At 42.4% G+C, this 26,844-nt stretch overlaps 1 protein-coding gene across 1 annotated transcript in view; it reads left to right on the top strand.

The window, feature by feature from the left end:
* Positions 1-26,844, top strand: part of plcb1l (phospholipase C beta 1-like) — a 116,729-nt gene that overhangs the window by 55,354 nt on the left and 34,531 nt on the right. Inside the window, exons 4-11 of the mRNA XM_073492844.1 lie at positions 8,548-8,688; positions 9,218-9,297; positions 11,671-11,724; positions 14,159-14,234; positions 16,124-16,224; positions 16,946-17,112; positions 23,439-23,585; positions 24,816-24,973. Of these exons, the coding sequence (XP_073348945.1) occupies positions 8,548-8,688; positions 9,218-9,297; positions 11,671-11,724; positions 14,159-14,234; positions 16,124-16,224; positions 16,946-17,112; positions 23,439-23,585; positions 24,816-24,973 (924 nt within the window). The remainder of the gene's footprint in view (positions 1-8,547; positions 8,689-9,217; positions 9,298-11,670; positions 11,725-14,158; positions 14,235-16,123; positions 16,225-16,945; positions 17,113-23,438; positions 23,586-24,815; positions 24,974-26,844) is intronic.

Genomic DNA, 26,844 nt, shown 5'->3' with positions numbered 1-26,844 from the left:
CGCAGTGAATGAAACGTCAGAAGCAGTGAAAACTCCTTTGTGGCCCATTCTTTGTGACAGTGTCTTTCGGGTGACAGTTAAATCAGATGATTTAGTTATCGAGAGGGTATGCAGTCAGATGCTGTCAGAAATTCCTTGTGTTTCCAATGAAGACCCATTCTTCATAGGAAACTAAATGTGTTTCTTCTCACTGACACAGCAGCCCGAATGAGATGTCGAGAGCTTTTAAATGCGGGGTGGCAGACTGAATTAGGAGTTTCTGCCATTTTCTGGCCTGGGCTGCAGTCACGGCTGTCAACAGCTGTCAGACATCTGCAGCTTTATTCCATTATAACACTGTGATAGAGTGCAGGTGGCTTTTGTCTTCCTTTCAAAGTTCAGAATCTGTTCTTATATACTGTAGGTGGATGTCTTTGGTGTTTTAAGCCCAACAATCTTTGTTCTTAGATTTATAATCAAATCAACTACTTGGAGTTCACGATCTCATCAGAAAAATGTTGTTATTATCATCTTATCTTTGCATTGGAAATAAATGTGACAAAGACAAACGGCACAGTTATGCAAAACATTGATACACAACAGCGAGCTGCAGATATATTTATATATATATATTATATTGTCCAGTTGTTCAGAATGGTTACTGCCCCAGGCGTGAAAATTCAATAGATTGTTTTAGTATGCTGAGTGGAATTAAGAGTCGTGCTATGAAATTGTAAACGTTTCTGGACCGATACATCAAACACACCTCATTTTGTGAAACTCTTTCATATACATTTTTGCCTGGAGTGGAGAGTCCAGCTGCCCTGCAGGCAAACTGAAACTTTGACAGAAGTCCTGCTGTGCTGTAGAATGAAGTCTGATCAGTAAGAGGAATTACTGCAATAAGCTCTTGCAAGCTATGATTAGATCGCTCATGATAAAATGAGAAATAAGGTCGTTTTGTATCTGCTCTCTTAAGAAATGCACTCTCCACATTCCCTTAAAGTCTGTGATGCTCACTTCCACTCTGCATCATGGGATGATTACCATCGGGTGTGAACGTTAGCCCACTTCCCTAAGAAATGGAAATGGGTGCCTGTCAGCACAAGTTATTGCTGATGTGCTGGCATTTTGGAAATGGCGTGATATGCGCTCTCCGCCTCCCCTCTGTCCACCCCTCCGTCTTCTCGTTTCATGTCTCACCGCATCGGGGGTTAATGAAATGCCCCTATTGGAGAGCAGGAACGAGTGGATTGTTAAGTTCATATGAGCTTTCGGCCTCCTCCCACGCATTTTTCTCAACCTGTGCTTCGATGCGTGAGTGGCAACGACACATCACCACTGACAACTGTAATGCTGCGGAGAGCTAATGATGATCTAAAGCGGTGCTCTAATCACGTTGTCTAATCCACTCCTGAACCATTAAGCCCTTTTATCAAACACATGCAATTCAAAGGGAAAAAGGGAAATTATTTCTCTTTGCAGGGTTAATGTTCTCCTCTTGAAAAAATACACTTTACAGTACAGGCTACTCTGCATCCTTGAACTCACACACTGTGCTTACTGATGCTTCATTTATGGACAGTAGCCATTACAGCTGCATAACATGCAAGAAAGCCAGAAGGCTTCAAGGAAAATAGGTAGAATTTTATGAAATTAGCATCATTTCAGCACAAGCGACCCGTAGCAAATCTGTTTCCTAGTTTTGAGAAGGTCTTTTTTGGCTTGTGATCGCAGGGGTACACACACACGGTGCCAAATGTGTGCACACTTGGTTCCATACTGTGGTCAGTGATGCATCACCTGACAGCTGACTGATGAAGCGCTGACCTTTTACTCCAGGCCTTGTGGGCAATTCTCCGCCTCGTGAAACTGTGGTGGTCTGCTTCCACTGACACTTGAGTGCTCCAATGAATTATGACCATGTGGGAGAATAATAAAAAAGAAGCAGAGACACACAGACGAATGGGATGAGAGCAGGATGCAGATAGCGGCGGGAGAGATGGATGGCTCAGAATCAAAGACTCCCTCATGATCCCTCTCTCTGATTCCCTCGCACCTTCCGTCTCATCCTCCCCTGTTCTCATTTACGTTCTTTCATCGTGTGCAGTTGTTTGTGAGGGGTTTATCCGCGGCTTATCCTCACCATGCACTGTATGGTGGCTGAGTTTCACCACAAGCTAGAAAAATTAGGGAGGCAGTTTCCAACCTTTGGAAGTTTAAAATATGAAACTGCAGAGCTGTAATGGGAGCAGACAGCTCTCCCATCCATCTATGAAAGGCTGCTGCTATTGAGGCTGAATCAAACAGGCCGTTTGATCAGCAGAAAAGCTTTAAAGCTGAACTACATAGTGTCCCCCCTGTAGCACAAATGGTCCATACAGTAGTTTCCCTGCTGCGAGGGTGTAAAGTGTGATTTCTTTTCTCCGTGTGTGTGTGCATGCATGTGTTCGTGCATTCAGGGTTAGGGTTTAGCAGCATAAGTATTTAATTTGTCAAAAGTTTCCTGTCATTTCTGCACTGAGCATTTTTTTAAGTATCTTATTTTTTTCTGATGAAAGAAAATTGTTGAATTCTGCATCTGATACAATATATATGATGCCACCGTGCTGAGATCTTGTACATTTTGCTGTTAAAGTACATGTGGCATGTGCAGAATGTCATATGCAAGGAAATGTAAGCGTGAGAATAGATAAAAGCATCCCTTACAACCACAATCAGTACATACCTGTGTCTACTGGTGTCTGTGCGTGCGTGGATGATTACTAAGGTAATTTCCGGGAAACAGCTTCGGCTTGATGAGAAAGACGGGGCTCCTTCTCCTAATGGGATCAATGTTTCAGTGCTTTCTGTCGGTGTAAGTTATGATGTGGCTAATGTTTTAAACATGCTCTGCAGATGCAGCGTGACCCTCTTAAATAAATGACTGCATCGCCAGGAGAGGGAGTCGTCTGTAGGATTAGCTTTGCTGCAGGTGAAATGCTCTGTAGACGCTCATACCGGCTGATAAACATGAAAGCAAATAGACACACTTCAACAAACCCTTCACACAACAGTAGGGGGACATAAAGGTCATTGACTTAAAGGGAAATTTCACACCAAAATAAAATAAAATAAACACATCTCTTTTTATCCATCCCGATTGTTTTAGTTTGAGTCGCCGAGTTTTGGAGATATTGTCCGCAGGGATGTCTGCCTTCTCTTGAATATAATGGTACTCAATGGCACTCGGCCTCTGGAGCTCAAAGTGCCAAAAGAATACAAGAGCAATGTCTTTTTACAGAAATCATGACCTGTGTACCCAACATAATCCACAGACCTTGACTCCCCAGTGTAATTTCTCTCTCCTGTATTACTGTGCGGAAAGAAGCATGCATAACAGTGCACAATGTAAACGTTAATGGCGTCCGCATCGTCTGAGGTGTAACGTTAGCTAACTTAGTAAGCTAGCCTCTCGTACATGAGTAGATGAAGACGTTTTTTTCTCTGTGCGACGACACATCTACTCCCTCACATGGGTGCATGTAAACAACAAAAAACGCGCCTGCACAGTGTCTGTGTGGCAGAATGAGCGCGTCCTCCCCAGCTTGATATCCCATAATTTCCTTCCAAAGGCCCGAGGCATTTTTTTTGCTGCCCCACCAGCAGCATCTTGCCGCTCTGTTAGTTAACAAGGCTATCCAGCAGCAGGAGGATTGGTGCCCTGCTCGTAACCTGCACTTCTGCTCCGCAGTGTCACAGCTCCATACGTTAAAACTCGCTCCTCTGAATACCAACGTTTAAGCCTGGTAACTTTCGCTCCTCCGTTCGTGTGAGGTTATATTTATCTCTACCTGTGGTTCTCTGGGGTCGAGAGGATCGTAATATTGGGTGTTTTGTTATATGAAGGGATTAGGAATTCATGAGGACTATGTGAAAGTGTGAGGTCAGAAGAGGTAACACACAGCAGATGATGATAATATCTGACTGCATAGACCCGTTTTCAAAGGCCACATGATATAAACCATGTAATATTTAATATTTGAAACCAGAAACCTTGAAAATAATCTCTTAAACTCTGTGCGTTTTAAACATCCTTTCGTTTTTACAAGCGCAGACGTTTTAAAAAATGTAGCGTGAAGTGCAACAAACTGCACGACCTGGCAGGGTCACACAAAGTGCATACCAAAACCAAAATGGAATCGCTGCGCTGTAAACTGTGTGTCTGTGTGCAAGCTGGTGCATTACACAGAAAGAAAAAGCACCTTTGAAAGAACTATAACATCAATTTGTACACAAGCAGCGCCTTTCTTGAACGAGGCACTGTTCACTTATTAAAGCAGCTATCCATGACACTTAATCGATTATTTCAACTGCCCCAGCATATTCTTTTTATGGGAAACACTTCATAAAAACATTGAAATATTGCCACTACTGCTTGTCCACAATGCAAATGAGATGAAGCAACATCTGTTCTGCTTCTTTTCAAAGTGGATCTTATAACATCTGGCATCGTAGCAACCTGTGAAGTGTTGAGTGGCATTTGTGTAGGTAGTCGGGTCATCATCAATCATTCATATTGACATTTCCTTTGATCTAGTGTCCCCTGATCTGGTATGTACATGTGGCCATGTGTGCATTCACACGTGTGTGTCTTGATTTGTTTCCTACCTGAGCACAGTGTAATTCATGCGTGCTCTCGAGTGGATGTGTGTGCATTCGTGAGAGTCTAGACAGGTGCCGTGCTTCGGGTTTAATGACCTGAGGTGTGGCTGACTTCCCTTTGCCAATCTGAATCCTTTCCCTAGTGCCCAGCAGAGTGTGACACAGTTGCAGTCCATGGCTGGTGACAAGGTAGGGGCCTTGTGACAAACTAATACAGGAAGGGGAAGTCTGTTTATTTCCTCAGGCTGCGGCTCCACCTGAATGTTAAGTGACTGAGAAAAGTTCCCGTGCCGCCACGCCACAGCTGCTAACATGCAACTGTGTATGCCTGAATAAACACATGCAAACCTGAGCATGGATACACGGATACATGACATACATCGACACGCAGGCGCTGTATGAATAGTAGGTATTCACATCAGAGAACAGTGAATGTTTTTGACAGACGCTCTCAGTGGAATATGGTGTATTTTTGATCCTTAAACGTCCCATCAACCTAAATCCCAACCAGCCCCCACCCTTAGCTTGTTTGGCTCTAAATCTCCCATCTTCATGGTTACTGGGACCTCCGGCATCCCTCCAATGGCTCCCAGAATGCACTAGCACAAATTACATTTACTCACATGGCTGAGCCCGCCCCTCTCCTCTTCCGTTGGTCTCTTTTCATGGCTTTACTTCTCTTTCTCTACCCTCCCCCTCCTCCCCATCCTCCTCCTCTCCTCCTGTCCGGCAGGGCTCGCCTCCCTGACATCAGTTCGTTTCTCTTTGACTCGGTCTTTTCCCAACATAACTGCTGATGCCTCTCCAGCTGATATGATGTGAGTGCCTGCAGCTCAGCCCTGCACTGACTGTTTACAAAGAGATGAGCTGTGCGTTCAGCTAATGGCTGCAAGTAGCATCAAAACAGTATGAAATTGTATTGACGTTCAAGCGCTGTAATGTATGAAATATGCATCTTACTGTCGTCTCGTCTGTTCTCAGAAGCCTTTCATCTTCGCCGCTCTGCCAACGCGCCCCCTCAAAGAGCACTTGGAGCGCAGTGTGTTTTAGCAAATTGAAAGTGGCTTTTTATGGTTTGATTGATGGGGCCGTTGGTGTTCAGAATACATAACTGGACAGTGATGGATTCCCATTCAAATCAGCACTTTGCGTTCAATTGATTGGTGGTCGAGCTCAGGATGGTGTCACTCTAACCTGCCGAGTGAGAGTCATCTGCAAATCACACTACATTGGAAACATGTTATTTCTCAATGAGCAGTACTGTTAGTTATAAATCTCCTTCTTCTACCCTGGAAATGCTATTTTTTGAGAATGTAGCTTTCCAAGCTGCGAATGCTCATGTGAGAGGCAGGCAGACAGGCAGGCTGTCAGAGCGGGCAGATTCCACAATGGAGAAAATGTACTGCCTCGGAAAACTTCAGCGTGATAATAACGGGCGCCACTAAGCCACACAATTTGATTTGGGGGTGTGAGGGACGTGTAGAGGACATTTATCAGCGTGACACAGGACACAATGCTCTTTGTTTGACTGGTTAAATTAGTGGGAGCTCATTTGCTTTCACTGCAAAATCCTTTACAGGGCTTTTTTTGTTGTGTTAATTAAGCTGGAGCAACCATTTTGTATGCGGCTCGCGCACGGGCCACAAAGGAGAGAAAAAGATCATTGTTATTCCCGTCTTGCATCTCAGAGACACTGTAGTTTGTTTTTTTACTTGATTGGTACCAAAGATGAGCTACCGTAATATATATTTGCTTAAATTAGTTTGGTTTAGTTTTCCTCCGGCAATTACCCCCAATGAAAACAAATCCTTAAGAGTTTTTATGTTCTGTGTGAACTCAAGTGTTGCCAGCACCCGATATTTTGTTTCAGCCGACAACAGACTCATGTAACTTGATTTCTTCTCATGAATTCGCAGTATTTGTGAAAGCATTCATTCAAAATCCCTCTGTATAAAACAGTATACTCGCGGGATCTCCTCAGCAAAGTAAATCCACTGAGGGTTTTATAATGAAACATTTTGCCCTGTGATGTTATGCGTGCTCACAAGGTACTGCAGTGCGTTGGCTGCTTTTCTTCGTACCATCTTACACGGTTAAGCTGAAAATGTGATGAGACGGGAGGATGTTCTTTGAACTGAAAACAAGCTGGAAAGCAAGGTCTGAAAAGCATTAAGCTTTTAGGAGTTGGAGAGTCGTCGGCGGGTCACTGGTGGTAAATAAAATCATGAATCCCCTGCAGATATTTTGAGGTCTTTTGTGCTTTGTAACAGTAAAAGTCTACATATTAGACCAGTGAGTTAACCCATGTCATCCTTGTAATATCAGTTCATGCCCCCTTTAACTGGTTTACACTTAAAAATGTCTCCTATAACAGTGCTGCTTAACCCACCTTGTTCGCTGCTTTTGTAAAATGGAATCTGCAAGTCACACGGGGACCCACAGGGGCTGAAGTGTCTCACCTCGCCGCTCACACGCTGACTCAAGACAGCTGACCTCTCATTAATCACACAAATCGGCCATCAGACGAAGTGCAATCAGAAATATCTCTCACTTCCTCAACGAAAAAAAGCATTCCTTGTCTTTTTCCATGGCTGTTTTGTGTCATTTGCCTTCCCACTGAGGAAATTGCTGTTATGGTTTGCTGTTTTTTGGATGCGGGTTGGGCTGAACTGTATCCCACTGTTGTAAAGGTGTGGTGTTGACAGTGCGTATGCAGCTGGGTTACATGCTGGCATAAGATAAGTAGAAGGCGACATGCACACCACTTGCTTTGTGTCTTTTTTGTGGGGCAGGGAATCAAGTAGCCTGAAAAAATCCAGTTCGAAAGGAAAAAATCAATTCCTGCACACACTGCATTGATTTATTTAAAAAAGTTGACATTTCGGTCGAGTATAAAGTGACACAGTGCTTAAATAGAGTCCATAATTGCATGATAGTCCACAGCTGTGTTTTGGGAGGACAGGCCCACCAAAAACAACAAAGGAAAACCAACAAATTGCTCTTAGAAATGCAAACAAAGATGGTCCAGATGCCCTACATTTTTGCATAAACATCCCCTGACCACATTTTAGTGTTCTGGTATTGAGAGGGCTCAAATTTCGAGACAAGGTGTCAACTTAGAGGATGCTCTCCTGAAATGTGAGGAATATTGGATGACTCAGTTAGAGACTGTCACACCTTTGGGAGTGAATGAGAACCTTGATCTCAGGGTCTTCATATGAAATGTCCTGAGAAACAAACAAAACCTTGTTAAACAAAGTTTGTTCATAGATTTTTTTATAGATTGTGTGTTTATATAGTGTTTTTTACTACCTTGGTATAAACCATTTGACAAGGTTATGGATTTTTCTTTGGCCGTTTGTTGGCTTGTGGGAATGTTAAAAACGTACGGCCTCTTTTCCATTTGGATACTTTTTATATTTTTATTTTGTTGATTGATTTGAGCCCTTCAAAACTTTTAGTGGGCCTGTCTGTTTATAAATATTTTGTAAGTGTGTACTTGAATGGATTCAAAGTTGTAAGACCCAATGGGGCATTAACATGCTGTGGACTTGGGTGTATATACAACCTACTTGAAAAAACGTTTCCTTTTTACTGATATAAGAAGGATTATAAATATTATATGGTGTGACAGTTGTGAGAATCTTTAAGTAATGAGCTGCTGCATGTGATTATGGACATACCTCCAACAAAACTGTGGACTATCATGCAATTATGAGCTGTACAAAAGCACTGCGTCACTTTACGATCGGTATGTCTTATGAACGTAATATCGACTTGTTAATTAATCAATGCAGACATGATAAGTGTATGTGTAAATGGAGTTTTCATAGAAAAATGCACTGTATATCTTAACATGATGACTTTTATTGATTTTCTCAATTAGATCTTGGTGATGAGATTTTTTTTTCTTTCTCTCTTCAGGAAGCCAAGCTGCGGGAGCTTCTGGATGTCAGCACCCTGGCGGGGAAGATGGAGAACAGGATGCTGACAGTGGTGAGCGGCCCTGACATGGTCAACATCACCTATCTGAACTTCATGGCCTTCCAGGAGGAGACAGCAAAGGTAAATAATGATAACTTTGTATGAGGATACAACGAGCAGCTGTTAAATACTTTAACTGCTCAGTGTTTTAATTGAGGTGTTCCATTCATATCTGTGAGGTCAGTGTTTATGAAAGTATTTCCTGTAAGAGAGGTGGAAACGTTAAAAAAAATAAAAGGCAAAAAAGAAATTGTTTATTTGTTAAGACTGCAGAAATGAAAGCTAGAAAGAGCCGGTTGATCTCATGACACAAAGGTTAATTAAAACGATGAAAAGGCTGCGCAACAATAATGTGATCGGTATCTCAATTTCCATCCTTTTTTTTTTTGTTGCAGATAAATAGACGGAATTAAAACAAGTTTTAATTTATTCTCTGTTCAGTTATCATAAAGGCAATATCCCCAGTGTGTGTAAGGTCAGGCAACAGTGTGTTTTCTGAATTCAAACGTTATCATTATTCCCACAATTATGAAGTAATGTCAACACGTATTTCAAACACATGGCACCAAATTGCACCTGACTCTGTGTGTCCTTGTTTCATATTCTGCAGGAATGGGCGGAAGAGCTGTTCAACCTTGCGTCGAACCTCTTGGTACAGAACATGTCCAGAGAGGACTGCCTTGAGAAAGCGTACGTCACCCTACACCCACACACACACACACACACAAGCAGCAGACACAAAAAAAATTTAAATCCACCAACCCCGAGATAAATATGAAAATCAAGTCTAGCAGGAACAAAAAATGTCAGTCATCACAAGCATCGCATTAGGTGCAAACTGTATTTTACATAAACAGAAACAGCAGGAAACAGCAAATGAGGCATCTTCTCTTGTAAGAGGATTTAATGCCAAACAAGTGCACCAAGGGTTTACTTACAAATGAGGCAAAAACTCATTTGCAGCATGCACATAACTGCACTAAGTATGCAATGAAATACTCAGAGACATCTGCGTCCATACACCAGGGTGAATATTAGCTGTACTCTACTTCCAAACACACATAATCAGGAGGTAAGAAGTTGCTTTTCACAGCTCCACGAGGCAGCCTGAGGGTTCGCGCTTATAAAGGTCACTTCACCCCACATGGATGGAGAGAAAAAACAGGACAGGAAGGAAGCAGGAGGATAAATAAAACAGCTGGAAATATGTATCAGTTCATGAACCCGACTCTGTTGGCCTATTTGCTTCTGGGTGCTCACATGACAGCATGTGTGTGTGTGTGTGTGTGTGTGCATCCATATGGTGCTGCATTGGCGACATTATGGCGGACCAGCGTCTACTTAAAGAGGTCGGGGGTGGGGTGGGTTGCTGACCTGAACCTGTTATAGAGGTCGCCGTTTCATTCCAGCCTATTACATGAATCATCTCCGGGCCTCATCGATGCATCAGGCTTTTTGTCTGGTAAAAGAGTTTTTATCATCAATCGGCCTCGCAGCACGTCTGATCCTGTGTAATAACTGTGTCTAACAGCTCGCGGCGACACGTTTCTATTGATCCGAATGGAGCCCACACACTGATCTATGGATCGCCGCTGATTTATGTGTGCAGCGACTGACTGAGGCGAGCTCATGCAGAGCGAGCCTAAATATGAATCTGCCCTATTGTATTGAGAGAATACGCTGGGCTCGGCTTGGTGACAACTCCCAGCTGTCTGATGTTTATCAGTGAGCAGAAGCCATTATCTCGCACCCCTGAGGAGGCTAATTGACTTATGAGACAATAAAAGTGGCCATCGACCACACAGTACACAGAGCGTTGAATAGAATTGAACAGGGCAGGTTTCGCACTCACGCTGGTCGGGCGCGGCGGCAGTTGTTGTGCACCGCTCGGTGACAAATAAGTCGATTCTTTGTCATACTAGCTTTGTGATGGTCGTCTGCATGTGGTTGATTCTCATCACTTTAAACTGATATATATATATTTTTTTAGCGTAGAAGGGCAGCAACAGGACACAAAACAGGACCCAGCACGTCCTCAAACGGCTGCTCGCTACAAGATGTTCTTTTCAGATCAATGCAACAGAGCCGAGGCCACTCCCTACATTATGTTGCCTTGCGCGCCAATGATTCGGGTTAGCACGGCTTGTTTTACAATGTGATGACCTGTGATGATGCTTAAAACTGCAAATTTACCAGGTGTTGCTTTGCATTTCATCCCATGCCAGAAAAAGTAAGTGAGTGGATGTGCAGAAATAAGTAGGCAGAATGGAAACTGACCTCCTCGATTTACCAGAGAGGGAGGCTGGAGGCAGAGACAGAGAAAGAGAAAGTAAACCAGAAAAGGAAACAGATGCATCTGTTTTCCCCTACTCGTCTTAATGAATAATACAGGCAGGTGTAAGGCAGACGAGGGCACCAAGAAACACCTAGCCGTCCCCTCCTTCTCTCCTCTTCGACCTTATGTAGCTCCAGTGACGTCAACTGTTGTCAGCTAGCTTTCTCTGCCAACATTTTTCACTACATACTCCCTTCTTTACTAGAGACAAAAAAAAACACCTCAGACAAAACCCAGCCCGGCCCCCGTTAACCATTACAGTCATTGGTGACTTTGCCCATGGCAGCCGGCTTGCCCTACGAAGTGGACACCGTAATGGATATTAATTATTAGCCAGCAGCCACTTAAAGCCCGGCCTGTAATGATGGCTCCTGTTGCAGCTGAGCTATTTATAGCCCAGGCTGCGCTGCCTGTGCTGCTGCCGCTGCTGCTGCTGCTGCATGGCTCTGTGCTGCCAATGCAAGACTTCCAGGGATTAGCCATGACAAGAACCTGCTATTCAAACACAGCCAAATATTCATGGTGTGCTCGGAGACTTCTACACATGCAGTCAGCTGCTGTGAGACACCAGTGTGTATTTCACCACACTCGCTCATAGACATACATTGAAATTGGTACTGTACATGTACATCAAGCAGATTTACACACACACACACACACAATTACAATTCCACCAAACACGAACTGTACTACATGTTGTGTAAGGTGTTGTGCTCTGTCCAACGCAGATACACTCGGCTGAAGCTGCAGCTCAACCCTGAGGGGCGAATCCCTGTCAAGAAGTAAGTCTCTCTGACTCACTCATCTCTCCCTTGCCACCTCTCTGCTCTTTTGATCAGCTTCCTCTGCCTTCGCCCCGTTACTATGAGCATGTATGTGCTTCAGTCAACACACATTCTTTGAGTATACATGTGTGCATTTCTTAGCGTGTGTCGTCACAACACAACACTCCCTTTTTCTCTTACACGACTCAAGCTCTGCGGTAAAATGAGCTCCATTAATTCTACCACTATCCTTTCCTATGTCTGTAAAGAGTCCACCCTTATTTGTTTGTGCATGTGTGTGTGAGAAATAGCATGCCCTGACCCAGCCCCATTCATATCTGTCACAGTGTTTGATGTTTGTGAGAAATTTCTTCTTTTTTTTTGCGAATTACAGTTTCAATATCGCCCGTCTGGGAGTTTGTCATCTGCTCAGTAACAAATCCAACTCTCTCCACCGCCATTAGTCAAGTTGAGCTTTGAGGCAGCCAACAGTGAACTTCTGCGATAACCTCCCTCAGAGCCGCAGAGGAAAACAGTGGGTGTCAATGCAGAGAGGCAGAGAGACACTCCTTGCCGTTTAGGGAATTAACCTCCTAGCTGGGAGGACATGTCAGCTTGACTAATGTCAGCTTGACTCCGCTCTCCCACGGAGCATACAGTATGCGCTCATGGATGTGCACAGGCATACCTCTGCATGTAATTAAACAGGCGATGGCCTACGGAAACAAAGCTAAACAGCCAGCGGTAGCTTTGACGACGCTGGAGTTCATTGCAGTAAATCTCAGTTATTGTGTATATACACTGGAATAAAACAGGGAGGACGGGAGCCCAACCACACACAGACACTGTGTCACTCTGCACTCTAATAACTGATGAGACAGGATAGCAGAGAGAATCATGTATCTAAAGCTAAAAATAAATAAAAAAAACATTGTAATATCTGAAAAATAGTGTCACAAAGCTAAAAGGGATGTTTTTCTTAACTCATGACTTGAGTCATTGTGACTTGGGGTCGACTCATGTCACTGTTTTGATGAATTCCAGCTTGACTTCATTCTATAAAATAGCTTGTTTTGTTTTTCTGTGATGCATAAAGGGACTCAAACTCAGTTTTGCCATTGTAAAATGATTCAAGTCAATGAATCGTGACTTGACAGAAAATAAATGACTCGCAACTTGAGTTGGACTTGGAAGTTATAGATTTGTATCGTGACGTGACTTGTTTTTTGTTTAATTACATTTATTTCAATCAATGATTATAATACAATTTCAATTAATTGTCATACTTTTAGAGGTTAGATACGCTGGCCAATACCTCATCTTTTCTGTTTATATAAACCAGATACTGCAGATGAGACTGCAGCATCTTGAGGGGAAAAAGTGACTTGACCTGGGACTTAAATTGTCTTAACTATGGACTTGACCTGTCTGAGAAAAAATGACTTGTTACTTGCTCAAGACTTGGAACAAATGACTGGAGTCACAGTTTTTCAGGGAAAGTAATAACACCACAGTTAGTTTTGTGTTATGATGCTTGAAACATTATCTGCATGTCTTTTGTTTATATACACAAGAAAAACATCTAGACTTGTGACTGGTGATGTGTGCAGTAACAAGTAGTGTCTAAGAAATGAAATGATAGCGATAATTATATTGATAATTACGGTAACGATAAAGATAATGACACTGGAAACGATAATGGTCATTGTAATGGCAGTGAAAATGATAATGATAAGACGAAACGACAGCGACTTTATGTGCTCATATTTGTAAACGTGTTTGTGGTTATTTCATCTTTATAAAGACTTACAAACATTATCTCATTAGTTATGCACATATGGTGTTCCCATCTGGAGTTAGACAGTGTGAACAGCAGTGTGTTTAGTATTAAGGTTTTGTATATAGGCAGTATTCATTCGGTTAAAATAATAATTTTTACAGTGTGTACACATGTTGCACCTTTCTAGATCCACAGTATTTGTCAGTATGCACTTTTAAAGCAGTGAGGGTAGACAAAATAATAGAAAACACCTCACAGAAAGTTTAATCAACAGCTCTCTAGAATAGTTTCAACAAAAGATTATAACCTCCATGAATACAGAATTTATTTCAGGGCTTTTTTATGAGGCTGGATTAGTTTTAGCTAGGTGTACTGCTCTGTCTCTCTCTATTTTCCCTTAATCTGCATATAATACATTTACATTTTTCATCTTTTTCATTTTCTTTGTCTCATTTGCGTCTTTTAATCTGCAAGTTTCCCTGCAGTTTGTTGTTACATTCTCTAAACTCCCTCTTCAGTTTCTGTTTCATCTTTTTATCCTTCTCATCGTTTGATGATCCTTTTCACACGGGATATCTTCAATAACTAACTAAAAGTGATAAGTAAAAACGTCTCTGTCTGTGTGGCATTATCTGGGATTACTCATAAGGGTGTGTTTTTGTGTCCCCGCAGTATCTTCAGGATGTTCTCGGCAGACAGGAAGCGAGTGGAGACGGCCCTGGAAAACTGTAACCTCCCTTCTGGCAGAGTGAGACACCAAAACACTGAAGCTCCCTCTTTCTTCTGTCGTACTGTCTCCTCATATTTCCCTTCTGTCTCTGAACCTGGTGCCCCCTCTTCTCTTCTCCGCTTCTCTTTCTTATCTTCATCTCCGAGCTCTTTCTTCTTCTCCATCTATCCATCCATCCTTCAGTGTGTCCTCTCACTATTCAGCTTATTCTTTATCCTCCTGAAACAGCAGCTGATTGATGCTTTGCTCATTTGTGTGGAGTCGTATTTTCTGGATGTCTGCTTGACTTCCCACTCAGAACTGATTTAGCCTTGGTCGTAATGAAACAAATAGACCCAGTGGGAGCAATAGAGATGACAAAAGCTGTTTTATCTTTACCTCTCTGCAGATATCACTGGAGAGAAGCTGCCCCCTCATGCATTGAGGTGTAAACACTCCCCCAACACAGCAAACAAGTTCTGTACTCCAGCAGTGGCAAGCAATTTGCATGTTTGGAAGTGGGAAAAGGCTATTTAACGCAGTTCTGAACATATGCTGAAACATACGCACATACAGTCGAAGCAGACAACAAACACACACACACAGAAATGCAAACAGACACACACACAGAACAAACTATACATAATTAGCACAGGGAGCGGGAGCGGGAGGTAAAAACGTGTTGCCGTTTGAAGGTCTGGTGGGATTTGCTGTTGTTCCAGCACGCAAGTAATTACAGCTAAACGATAGTGCTGTTAATCCCTCAAACGCACACACTCACACACACAAAAGCGCATTCACTACGTAGCTCGCACCAAGGTCTTCAGAGTGAGTCACTGAGTTTTCGGCTGGGCTTGACCTGCATCCCCCCTCCCTCGTGCATCCTCCCTCATCTTCTTTTTCCCTCGCTGTTTGGTTCTGCTCTGTTTCTCGCTGGCACAGTGCTGCTGCCTTCTGCTCGGCGCGCTGTGTCTTTATCAGACCTGTTTGGCTCTGATAGCTCTATAAGGAGCCCTCGTGGCCACAGCTTCTTTTTTTTGTTTAAGTCTAGGTGCAAATTGCAGGCAGTCATCTTTTGTTAATTATTTCCTTTTGAAATGTATGCTTAGTGTAATCGCTTCCCGAGGGAGATTAGAAGTCGGGGTCAGCTTTAGAACAACGAGGAGCGTGAAAGACGTTCTTGCTCATAGGCACATCAGCACAACTTTTCCCTTTTAACAATTTTCCTGTATAAAGAATGTTCTGGAGGTGCAGGCCTGCTGTATGAGTCACCTCAGAATCAGTGTTGTATGCTGCACAGATTACAAAGCAGTTTATGTCAACTTGAGGACTATACAAATAAATTGGACTTACCTTGTGCACATAAACAGATAGCAAAGATAACAGACCCATATTGTGCGGTTATGAGGATTTGCTTAGTCCAACTTGAAGCACTTGTGCGCAAACCGCAAAAGTGAGGGTAGTGTGTAGGGGGTTCATTGTTGGACCACCTGCTAAATTAGGAATCATACTGTGTTGAAGGAAGACTATATATGATACGTAATATAATATATATATAATTCTGCACCAAGTTTTTCCCTCCTTGGAACAGCATGCTAGTACCAAAGAATTATTGCAGCTTCTCATTTGTTGTTTCACGGCTGAAGAGCGATTTAGGATAAGGACATATCAAAATGTTCTTGCGTTATGCTCCTTGTGTGCAAACTGTACATATAAGATGTGAAGTTCTTGCAATCACGAACCAAACTGAACATTTTTTTGTTTAAACAATAGAATCACCAGAATTTCAATGCCAGTACAAAAAATAATTGATGATAACCTAAAGATGCTTTCGATTTATAGTTCTTCCACAGTGTCTACCTACTAGGTCACTTGCTGCCCCATAATTTGTACCTTATATGTGACCGTGTTGCTGTTCTCTGCCGCAGAATGACTCCATCCCCCAGGAAGATTTCACTCCAGAGGTCTACAACATGTTTCTGAGCAACATCTGCGCCCGATCTGAGCTGGACCACATCTTCTCCGACGTGTAAGAGCCGTGTTTTTCCTCAGTGTGTTTGCCTGTCAGCAAGGAATCATCTTTTCAAACCCCAAACAACACAGTAATTCGCAGTTAAGAAGAAATGTTGAAACAATGTGAGAGTGATCATTTTTTTCCCTAGCCATCTGTTGCTTCCTTCAGTCAGGCAGCTAGATAATGGCTGCCAACCTCGAGCGGGCGGTATGGCTTTGTAGGTTTAAGACACCTGCTTTTACCCATTAGTTTCATCATAAACAGATAATTAGTACAGGAATGTGTGGGTAATGGTTGTGACTCCTCGATCCCGGCTGTGTGGCTCCTGCTGCTGCCGCCCCTCGGCCCCCAGAGGAACTCAGACCATCAGCCGAGGCAGCACGGCAGCATGACCGAGGCCACACCAAGTCATAGATCTTAATCACAGTTAAGTGAGACGGCACGAGAGCCAGGAGGATATGGAGATGATAATTCAGCGGAACAGGCTTAGATATGAAAGGCGTTTTAATCAAATCTCATAATTTACTCAACACAACATTTAATCCTCTGCTCCTTTGCGCTTCTGTTTCTCTCCCTCTCCACATCTCCTTGCCGGCGCTTTAATTGCCGCTCCTCCCCTCCATCATCTCCCCCTTAGTTTCATTTTCTCCTATTTTAATTTTTGAATTCCCGTTCTTCTGCCCACATCTCGCTTCGTAACCCCCCCGGCTTTTTTTTTCTTCTTCTCTCTTCTCAGGGGGGCCAAGAGTCGTCCATACCTCACGGTGGAGCAGATGACAGAGTTTATTAACATTAAACAGCGAGACCCTCGGCTGAACGAGATACTCTACCCTCCTCTCAAACCAGAGCAGGTCCAGTTGCTGGTGGACAAATATGAACCCAATGCTTCGCTTGCACAGAAAGGTCAGTGGCTCAAATGTCTGAGTACAAGCACAGGTACACCGTCATGCTTTTATGTACGCATAAACACACATGAGGAACATTTGAGCTTGACAGATGAGCTTTTTATACATTAAATAAGGTGCTCAAAAGTGCAGTTTTTTGTTTTGTAGTAAAAACCGTTTGGAAACAACAAAAACACTTGACCTGACCCAGACGTACCCTCCTGACCCTCCACTCCAGCCCCCACCACCAGAACATTTGGCAGGGCTGTTGTCATAGCATTGCTCAGAAAGTGAGGGGACATAGTGGGGTGCCAAGGAGAGGAATGTTAGAAGTCTGAACACACACCCACACACACACAAGTTTCACCCACTCCAAACACTGCCAAGCTTAACGGATATTCCCTGCCATTTTATTTACAAGAATAGGATTACTGAGTAGAATCCTTGAGTGGAGAGAGAAAGTGAAAAGACAGAGCGAGAGAAGGTTGTGTGTGTGTGTGTTTGTGCTTCAGGAGAGCTTGAACAAATAGCAAGTGGCAAATGGACTGCAGCAGAGATCTTATGTGGTGCTGTTCACACAAAAACTGCTCTTTAATGAAATTCAAAAATCTTCCGTTTGTCTCTGATACCACTTTTACACCACAATTAGCGTGTATCTGCAGGTTTTTAAAACGTGGATAAACCTAAAATTGGGAAGTTGACTTTTTCACGTTGGCTTTCTGTTTGTTTTTTTACTTTGTGTGTCACGTTATTCATCAAAAATGCGCTGGAAAAATAAGGAACAGTAGAAAGCAGCTTATATACCTCATCAGACTACATCCAGAAGACATTAAAACATGTTATAAAAAGTCGGAATAACATTATGAATTGGACGCAGGAGCTGATAACAGAAGCCTCTCTATCAAATTCAGCGCCGACCGAACGATGTTCAAGCGCTGCTCCGAAAGAGATGAATTAAAAAGTATTAACAAGCCAGCATCCTTAACTTAGCATAGCATAGCGCCCGAATATTAGCGTGTCCACCTGGTTGTTGTGTTTTCATCAGAGCCGGAGCCGATAAGTACCCATGACTAATGCAGAGTTAACTGAAGTGAGAGTAAATGCTGATTATACGCATTTACATTGAAGACCAAACCCAGATGTTGGCAGATATGAGTGTGTTTTGTGTCAAGTGTGAAAGTGGTATTTACATACAAAAGCGTATCTGATTAATACAATTTGCACGGACCAGTGATTTGAAGCGTAGTTATGGCGGCTTAGAAAGCTCCGTGCAGTGCAACTTAAAGCCATATTTTGATATTTTATTCGCTTTCTGGCAGAGAGCAAGAGGAGAAGTTTGATACCTCTCTCACATAAGTTTGTCTACTGTAAGGTTACAGCAGGTGCTTAGCTTAGCTTAGCTTAATTTAGCACAGAGAATGAAAAGAAGGGAACAGGTAGCGTGTCTCTGTTTGAAGCCCGCCTGCACATCTTAAGCTCTCCAATTAACATGGAATATGCTGTTTGTTTGTTTGTTTGTTTGTTTGTTTGTTTGTTTGTGTAAGTGTAAAAACAACACTTTGTTGTTTCATTGGGGGGGTTCATTGTGCTGGACTATTTATTGGCGGGAAGCAGTTGCCTGGCAACCGGTAGTAGTTTGTCAACTTTTGCCATTTCTGTATTTGCGGTCCCTGCAGTGGGTTTCTGTATTCTGCGTATGTGTTGTCAAATTGTTGAATGTGTGTCCAGATTTGCTAAATGCCACTTTGACAACACATATGTTTGTGTTCTGTCCATATGCATGTGTCACAGCCACTCTGTAGCACCGTAGGTAGCAGCAATAATCTGCCTGTTGTAACATAATATCCAAACAAAGAGCATGAATAAAATATAGAGACCATCATTTACACCACAAAAGTGCACGTGTAGAAGTTAATAAACAGGCAGTTTTAGAGGGGGTATCGGAGAAGCAGGAGTGGTGCAGCGTAACTCATTAACAGCCAAGATGGATGAGTGTAGGTGATCCAACACTCCTGAATGTGTTCTGCTTTCATGTCTTCTGAAGTGTCAGCGGACACAGAGCTGCCAAAACGTCCCACTTCAGATATTAGGCATCAAGGTCGGGCATGTGCCAATTCAAATCTGCTGGAAAGCATTTGATACAAGGCTGCCAAAATGGGTGACTTTCTTTACACCATGTTCTGTTTAATCTCAAACTATTTTGATAACCCAATAAAAAAATGTTAGAGATACTGACTCCATGTGTAATTGAGTTGCTTGTATCAGAGGTGTGAATGTTCACGGGCCACACGATCCGAGCTTTGTGACACATAGCTTTAGGACAGGGAACATCCTGAATCTGGCAAACATCAAGAACATGACTCGACTGTGCACAGATGTCTCAGAGCTGGACGGCAAAGTTGACACTGCGCCTCAATTCATGACTGTTATCTTATGAATGTGATGTTAGCCTAATGTTCACTCAACGTTTAATGCAAGAGAGTGATGTTGCAGCGATGACTTAACTTTTTAACTTGTAATAATTTTGTGTTTGCTGCGACCTCTGATCATGCCCTGTCTCACTGGTGCAGAATCCTTCATTTCCGCATTGCGATGCATCTTAGAATCAAGTCATTTCCACACCTTGAGATTATATTTACCCAGTGACAGTTTATTTCCTTCTTCATGTCCCAGAAAGCACCAAACACTGTAATACAGGGCCGCAGTAAGGACCACTCCTACTGTAAATGTTGTTCTTATCTCTGGACCTGAGTTAAAGACTAGATCTGTGTGATCAGCTCTCCAATCAATATTACATTTGCCACATGTTTTGTTCAGTGTCTCTCAGGCAGCAACAAAGAGCAGATGTTATATCTGCATACGGCTGTTTATCAAACACTTTTAAGTGTAAAGACGTGTACTAAAGAAGTTAAGTACGTGGGTGAATATATTTAAAAGTAACTTGAGAAAAACGTTCGGTTCTTCGGGCTGTTATTAAATAGAGAGCCTGTTTCAAAATTAAAAAATGCTAATCTATGGCGCCAGAAGCAGCTGTTTATCTAAAACCGTATTCAGTGTAGCATTATTATGCCGATCACATTTGCAAGTTTATTGCTAATCGCATTGAACTGAATTGACCTCAACTGACTCAAGCAGAGCACGAGTGCCTCTTTAATAAACCCTCCTGAGCAAAGTACTTTGTGCTTTTTTTTCCCAAACCTGTAACAAAATTAATCATAGGCGCCCAAATAATTAGTCAAACCACGTTGTAACACCCCGTTCGACCCCCTTGTGTTTGACTCTGATCACAGCGATGTGCTCGTAGTGTGATGTGGTGGTTTCAGCCTGTCCCCAGCTCTCTGGAAGCGTGCCCTTCTCCGTCCCAGTGACAGATTTCCCCATGTGAAGTATTTATCTAGCCGGAGGAAGTGTTGCCATCTGCTCTGCAGAGGGGTCCAGAGCTCCACATGCTACCTTCACACACACACACACACACACACACACACACTTTTTCCTCTCTCAAGGACACTCAAATGTGCACAGAGAAATCAACATTGGTTGGTTGTGCATAACAAGCATGTGCTTTTACTGTAGATTGCACTGAAAAAGCATCATGTGGATGCTTGTACACAGTCAGTCTGCATAAATGCATTCGCTTTAATTGGAGACAGTGGATAGGGTGCCTCAGGTCTGCCTCAAAATAGCCTGTGTAATCTAGTTACTTTCATTTTCTTCTCTGCTTACTCTCTTTGTCGCACTCTCCCTTCCTCTGCTTCCAGTGTGTCATACCTCTTGTTCATCTCTTCAGCGCTCTGTCATCGTCTTTGACTACTTCAGTCTGCGCTCGCTCAAACGGTCCGACATTGTTTGAATGCAGATGAATAAAATGCTAAATGAAACAAGACACTTATAGTCTCTTACATCCAGAGTGGGTGGTGGCGTATCATCGCATATTCATCTTCTGTGATTGTAGAGAGGAAGCTCTTTGTCAGATTCAGCCGGTTTGTGTCCACCCTCGTCTCACAGGTTATCATTAAATTGAGAATACATTTACACTGCCATTTCCTCTCAGCTCAACACAGTCCTTGAGTTTTTTTTACAGCCTTTTATACTTTCATACTAGAGCTTCCTTTTCTTTCTGATCCAACTTCGCCCTTCAACCGTCACCTTTTGAATAACACCTGTAGGCTCTCACTCAAGTGCACCTCTAATCCCAGCCATGTTAACACCATTTTTCCCTGTCTGACCTACAAATGTCTCGGGAACTGGGGAAACTCTGCGTCTATGTCTGTGCGAGTGTGATCGGCACAGTGGTTAGGCCTTAGCCTGGCACAGGGAGGTCCTGGCAGTCAGTAGGGAGTAAGACGCTGAGTGCGACTGAGCTCACATGTCACAGACAGCAGCCAGCCTTAATTAGTCCAGCAACTCTGCAGAGGGCGGCACCGCATTAATTAGCATAAAGTGGCCGGAGGGACCTGCTGCACCCGTCGAGCTTGCATCATTTAGCATATTTAGCATAACCTGAAATGAGTGTGTGTGTGTGTGTGGGTGTTGGAGGTAGTGAGTGTTATGGTAGCGCCTTGGGCGCTTGTTATACGTTGTACAAAATTGAATCCATGCAGGTGTGGTGTGTGATGTGTATGGTAATGTGTATGGAAATTTTTAATCTCGTGTCTGGATGACTGGAGATGTGAGCTTTTCTTCTGCTGCTTATGACTTATTTATTATTCGCGATCTCGAGCACATTCAGCGCAGACATGAGCTCGGTGATGACAGCTAAAAGGCAAAGCTTACCACAAGTGACCTTGACAAACAATCAAAACATGGATAGAACAACGTCAAGGGCGGGTACGCTTTGGCAGATCCCTATGTGACTTATTAGATCTTATAAGATCTAAGAAAATCACTTTTGTTTTGTAAAATATATGCGTTCATCCACCTAGACACCTTTAATATTTCTAATGAAGGCTAATCACTGACAGTATACACCGGCGGTAAAATATAAGAAAGCGAAACAGGCTCAGGCTTTAAGGATTAACTCTAAAGGCTTACAGCAAACAGTGAATCAGGATTCTGGTTAAATTAAACTACTAATGTAATCTCAATGCTATTTAGTGATAATGAACATTTTTGTCCTCCAACTGCTAGTTTGAAGACACCTGCAGTATAGGAAACACAAACATACACTAACAAGGCTCTTATTAGTTATGAAAGATTATATTGCAATTATTTCCAAAGATACTGTGATTGCAAAATGATTCACAGTTAGTGGGAATGATCATTTCCATAATTTTGCATGCATCACAATTTTAATTTTTACCAAAAAAACTGTTAAAATCATGATGGTGTGACATTTGTTGGGTCTGCACAAACAAACACGTTTCCTTTCATCTGGAGAACAACATGTGTCAGCCGGGACTGCAGTATATCATTAAAATGCTGTGTAACATACTGTTACACATCATTTCCTTTATTAAAAAACTGCAGCTTCCTGGCCACGTTGCAATTTCGATAATATTTCTATTGAATTGTGCAGCCCTAGCTGTTACCCATGCTGCATATACAAGAAATTGCAGCATAATGTGGCCCATAGTCATGTGGAACAATATGCTACACACAATGTTTTGATTCAAGTTAAAAGATGAGGCTGACAGTTTGTTGTTGTCAACAAAAGCTGTGAAAAGATCAAAACCAACAATGTGTTACACTGTAAAATCTGACAAAGGTACTTTGCTTAAAAAAACTGAGGAAACCGATTACCTCAAAATTACCAAAGTCCTCTCCGGGTACTCTGGCTTCCTCCCACAATCCAAAGACATGCAAAAAAAAAGCTAGGCTAATTGTTTACGCTAAATTGTTGAACTGGCGACTTATCGTGGGTGTACCCCGCTGTTGCCCAATGTCAGCTGGGATCAGCTCCAACCATAACTGTCATTTCTGCACACTCTGTTGACATTGTTACTTAATTTTCAGTTAAAGTTCTTACAGACTGCACCTTTAAAGACTGTAGATAATCTTCGAAAACAGCAGGGCTCTGTCGTTCCTACAAGACATCAGTCAAACAAGAGTAAGTCGTGCATTTGGATTAACACACATTCGGTGCATAGTGAGAAGTATATGGGATCAATTCAAAATAAAATACAGCACATAGCACAGAGGAATGAGCTATCAGGCTTCGGCTACAGAGACAACACTGGTCATTGGATAAATTCGTCATTGGTTTTGGTCTTTTCATGGATTTTTTTAACAGTAAGAAATATGCTTATCCTTGAACTCCTTAAGACTGGATTTGGAGTGAAGGTTCCTGTCTGGATCCAAAAAAGTTTTCCATTTTTAACAGAGAAATGCTGTGTTGTGTTTGTGCAGGTCAGATCTCGGTGGAAGGCTTTGCCAGGTATCTGAATGGAGAAGAGAACAGCATCATCCCACCTGAGAAGCTGGACCAGAGTGAAGACATGACCTTTCCCCTCTCCCACTATTTCATCAACTCCTCACACAACACATACCTCACAGGTACGCACACACATCTAAGGCAGTGTGTCTCTCTTTCTGTTTTGCACTCACATACTACCACTCAGCTCGATTTGACTCCTGACTGATAGCACACGCGCATCCTTTGTTCTTTTACACATGAGCAGATCACTCGTTCATTTAGGAATACAATTATGGTTGCACCGGTGAATACAGCCCGGTTTTATAGCTCGCGGGTCAGTCAATCAAACGCGGCGGTGCATACGAGGCCCCCTTTGCTGCTGTTACCTCTTCAAGAGGTTATCCAATCAAGTCGTACCATGAGACTCAATTCATTGATATTCATGAGTTAAATATTTCTTTAGACTGGTAGTCACAGTAACTGGCTCCTGGCAGTGCACAAGCATGGCAGGCACAATACAGAGGCCATTTTCTCTTCAATGGTTATTAGAAATTCATCTATTCAAATCTATTCTGGGGGGAACTGGAGAGCATTGAATCTTTCAAGTAGATCAAATTTCTCCAGCGATGGAAAAAAAAATGGAATTTCTGTAATAGGCCAAACTCACAGCCTGCGAACTGAAGAAAATGAGAAAAACAAACAACAGGTCCTTGATTCTCTCCTGATGGACGCTGGTTTTCTGTATGTGTTTTCAAAGTGACACACTGTGATATTATTACAGGAAACAGAGAGGTGCTACAGCAGTAGCCAATTTATGTTTCACAACTTTGTCCAAATGATCCACACAAGATAATAAGACCGACGGCAGGTTGCGCAACTTTTTCGTTCATGTTGGTGTATTTCCATCCGATCGATCTGCGATGAATTAATGCAGTGTTTTACATAACACAACACATGAATTCATTCAGTAGAGAAAGTGTTTGCTGTGGTTCACAAAATCAAAATAAGAGCAAGAAAGAGTGTGAGGAAGAATGAGAAACGGTATGAAAAGAAGGGAAGAAATGAATGATTCCACCTGAAGTGAGAACACAGATCTGCCTCTCACTTTGACACAGTTCCCACCGTGTTACAGGAAAAAAGCGTGCTGCTAATGTGAAGAGATAATTGTTTCGCTAATGGTGACAGGGTGATGAGATTTGCCTGCTTCAGATAACGACAATTCTATTGTTTTCACTGCATGCTAGCAACTAATGTGGTTAATGAGCTCTCGAAAAAACGTGGGAGGACGTGCTTTCGTAGGTTTCATGGCACTTTTGGGATCAGCGTAACAGTTACACGAAGTGGTGTTTGTGTGTGTGTGTTTGCTGCAGCCGGCCAGCTCGCGGGGAACTCTTCCGTCGAGATGTACAAGCAGGTTCTCCTGTCGGGGTGCCGCTGCATTGAACTGGACTGCTGGAAGGGTCGCACCACAGAAGAAGAACCCGTCATCACTCACGGCTTCACCATGACAACTGAAATCTCTTTCAAGGTAACACAAGGAGGGGGGAGTGATAGGGATATAGGCTAGGGGGTGGGGTTGAGGGTGGGGGAGTGTATTTTAATGGCTTTGTCTGCAGACAAAAAGAGGGGGGTTCTGGGTAAACAGACCTCTCAGACAGATGATGTAATCCACATGTTGTGCAGACGATACGCTCACTGCATCAAACACTGATTGGTATTTGGGTAGGGCCAACACCCACGAGCCTGTGTTTCAGCTACTTTGTGTTTTCAGATAGCTTTTTGTTTCCGGGCCTCGTCTTTATTCACAGTTAATCCTATTTAGTAAACATGATATTGGGATAGTGCACACTTTAGGGTTACTGGCAGCCACCTATGTGAACATCTGCATCTTCAAACATGTGCAGTCTTGCACAAAAAAGGAAACGCTTGTTTCAGGCTCAATAAAATAAAAGCATACTGAAAGAGAAACGTCCAGTATCTTAGATGCATTGACCTTCATTTTCATCTTTTTACTGTAGGTGGTTAATTTCATGTCTTTAAAGTTGTAATCCTTAAGATTCCACTCCTGGTTGGTTTGATGACACTGGTAAATTACTCCTTGAGCAGCTAATTTATCACAAATGCAATAAAAGAACAAGTGACATATCTGTTTACAGTGCAGCCTAACAAAGTCAGCTTGTTTTTAATAAAGAACTCAGTCATTAATAATTGCAGCCACAAATGATATTTATGCTGCACACTGAACAGCAGCACACAGTAAAGTTGCATTTTGTGTAATGTTTCACCCAATGTTTTGTTAAGTGCTTTTAATGTGAAGCAGTGGTAGAAGACAACGTCTCTTTTGCATTAGCAGTGTCTTAAAGTGTATTCAAGCTCCTCAGATGGCCTCTTATCCAGAGCTTTCAAGTCGTTCTTCCAACTTTTAATTTTTAACGCTTAAAGTGATTTTGTCCAAGACTTGTTGCTGTACAGTATATTCCCTAAAAGCACTAAAATATTGCTTTACGCAGCTTGTTGTCAGGGCAAATGCTAATAAATAACTAATCTGGGTCAATCTGAGTGGAGAGTAACTGAACATTACAACCAAATACCATACAGAGGAGCAAAACATTGATATGCTATACCTCAGTTAATATAAAGCCTAACATTTGCTTTTGTCTGCCATTTTTCTGCATATATAACATCAGAGTCTTGTACCAAAATGTCTTCATGATTGTCATACTACAGAACTGACGCAGTGTAAAGAGAGCAAACCGTATTAGTGAATCTGTTATCAATTAGATAAAATTGCGCTGGATTACATGCATGCATAATTTTCCTGTGAATCCCTTCTGCTTTGATAGGCAATCTGAATCCAGCACAGGAAAGATGGACTCTGCCACCACCAATACAAACAGCTATATAGAGAAGTAATAACTGAACGTAAATACGGTGACTGAAAATATAGTATCAGAAATGGGGTTTAATTTCATGAAGATTTTAAGGATTATAACTTGAATCATTTTATACAGCAGGGAATAAAACACACAGATGGAAAAACAGTCAGACACAGAAGATAAAAGTAAGTGGAGGAAAGCGAGTTGGATAAGAAGGGGAAAATGGGAAACACGAAAAGTGGGGCATGCATGCAGCAGATGGCAAATCGTAAGAGACAGGGACACACTGAATGGCCTTAAACTGAAGCGCTAAGGGGCGCTTAATTGAAGTCTCTAAAGATGACAAGACAAAGAGAAAAAAAACACATTTATTGGAAGAGAAGGGTGTGAAAGGACAGAATAGGTGTCAGGAGAGAAAGAAAGAGAGAGAGGAGGGCGGGCTGATTGATAGAGGAAATTTAGATCCAATGAGAGTAACAAAAGAAGTGGAACAAGCTTGATTGAATCAGCTGGAGAGTGAAAT

Source organism: Pagrus major, chromosome 22, assembly GCF_040436345.1.
Source record: "Pagrus major chromosome 22, Pma_NU_1.0".
In the NCBI taxonomy this organism is placed as follows: domain Eukaryota; kingdom Metazoa; phylum Chordata; class Actinopteri; order Spariformes; family Sparidae; genus Pagrus; species Pagrus major.
Note: the sequence above shows the minus strand (reverse complement) of the source record. Positions and strands in the feature narration are given on the sequence as shown.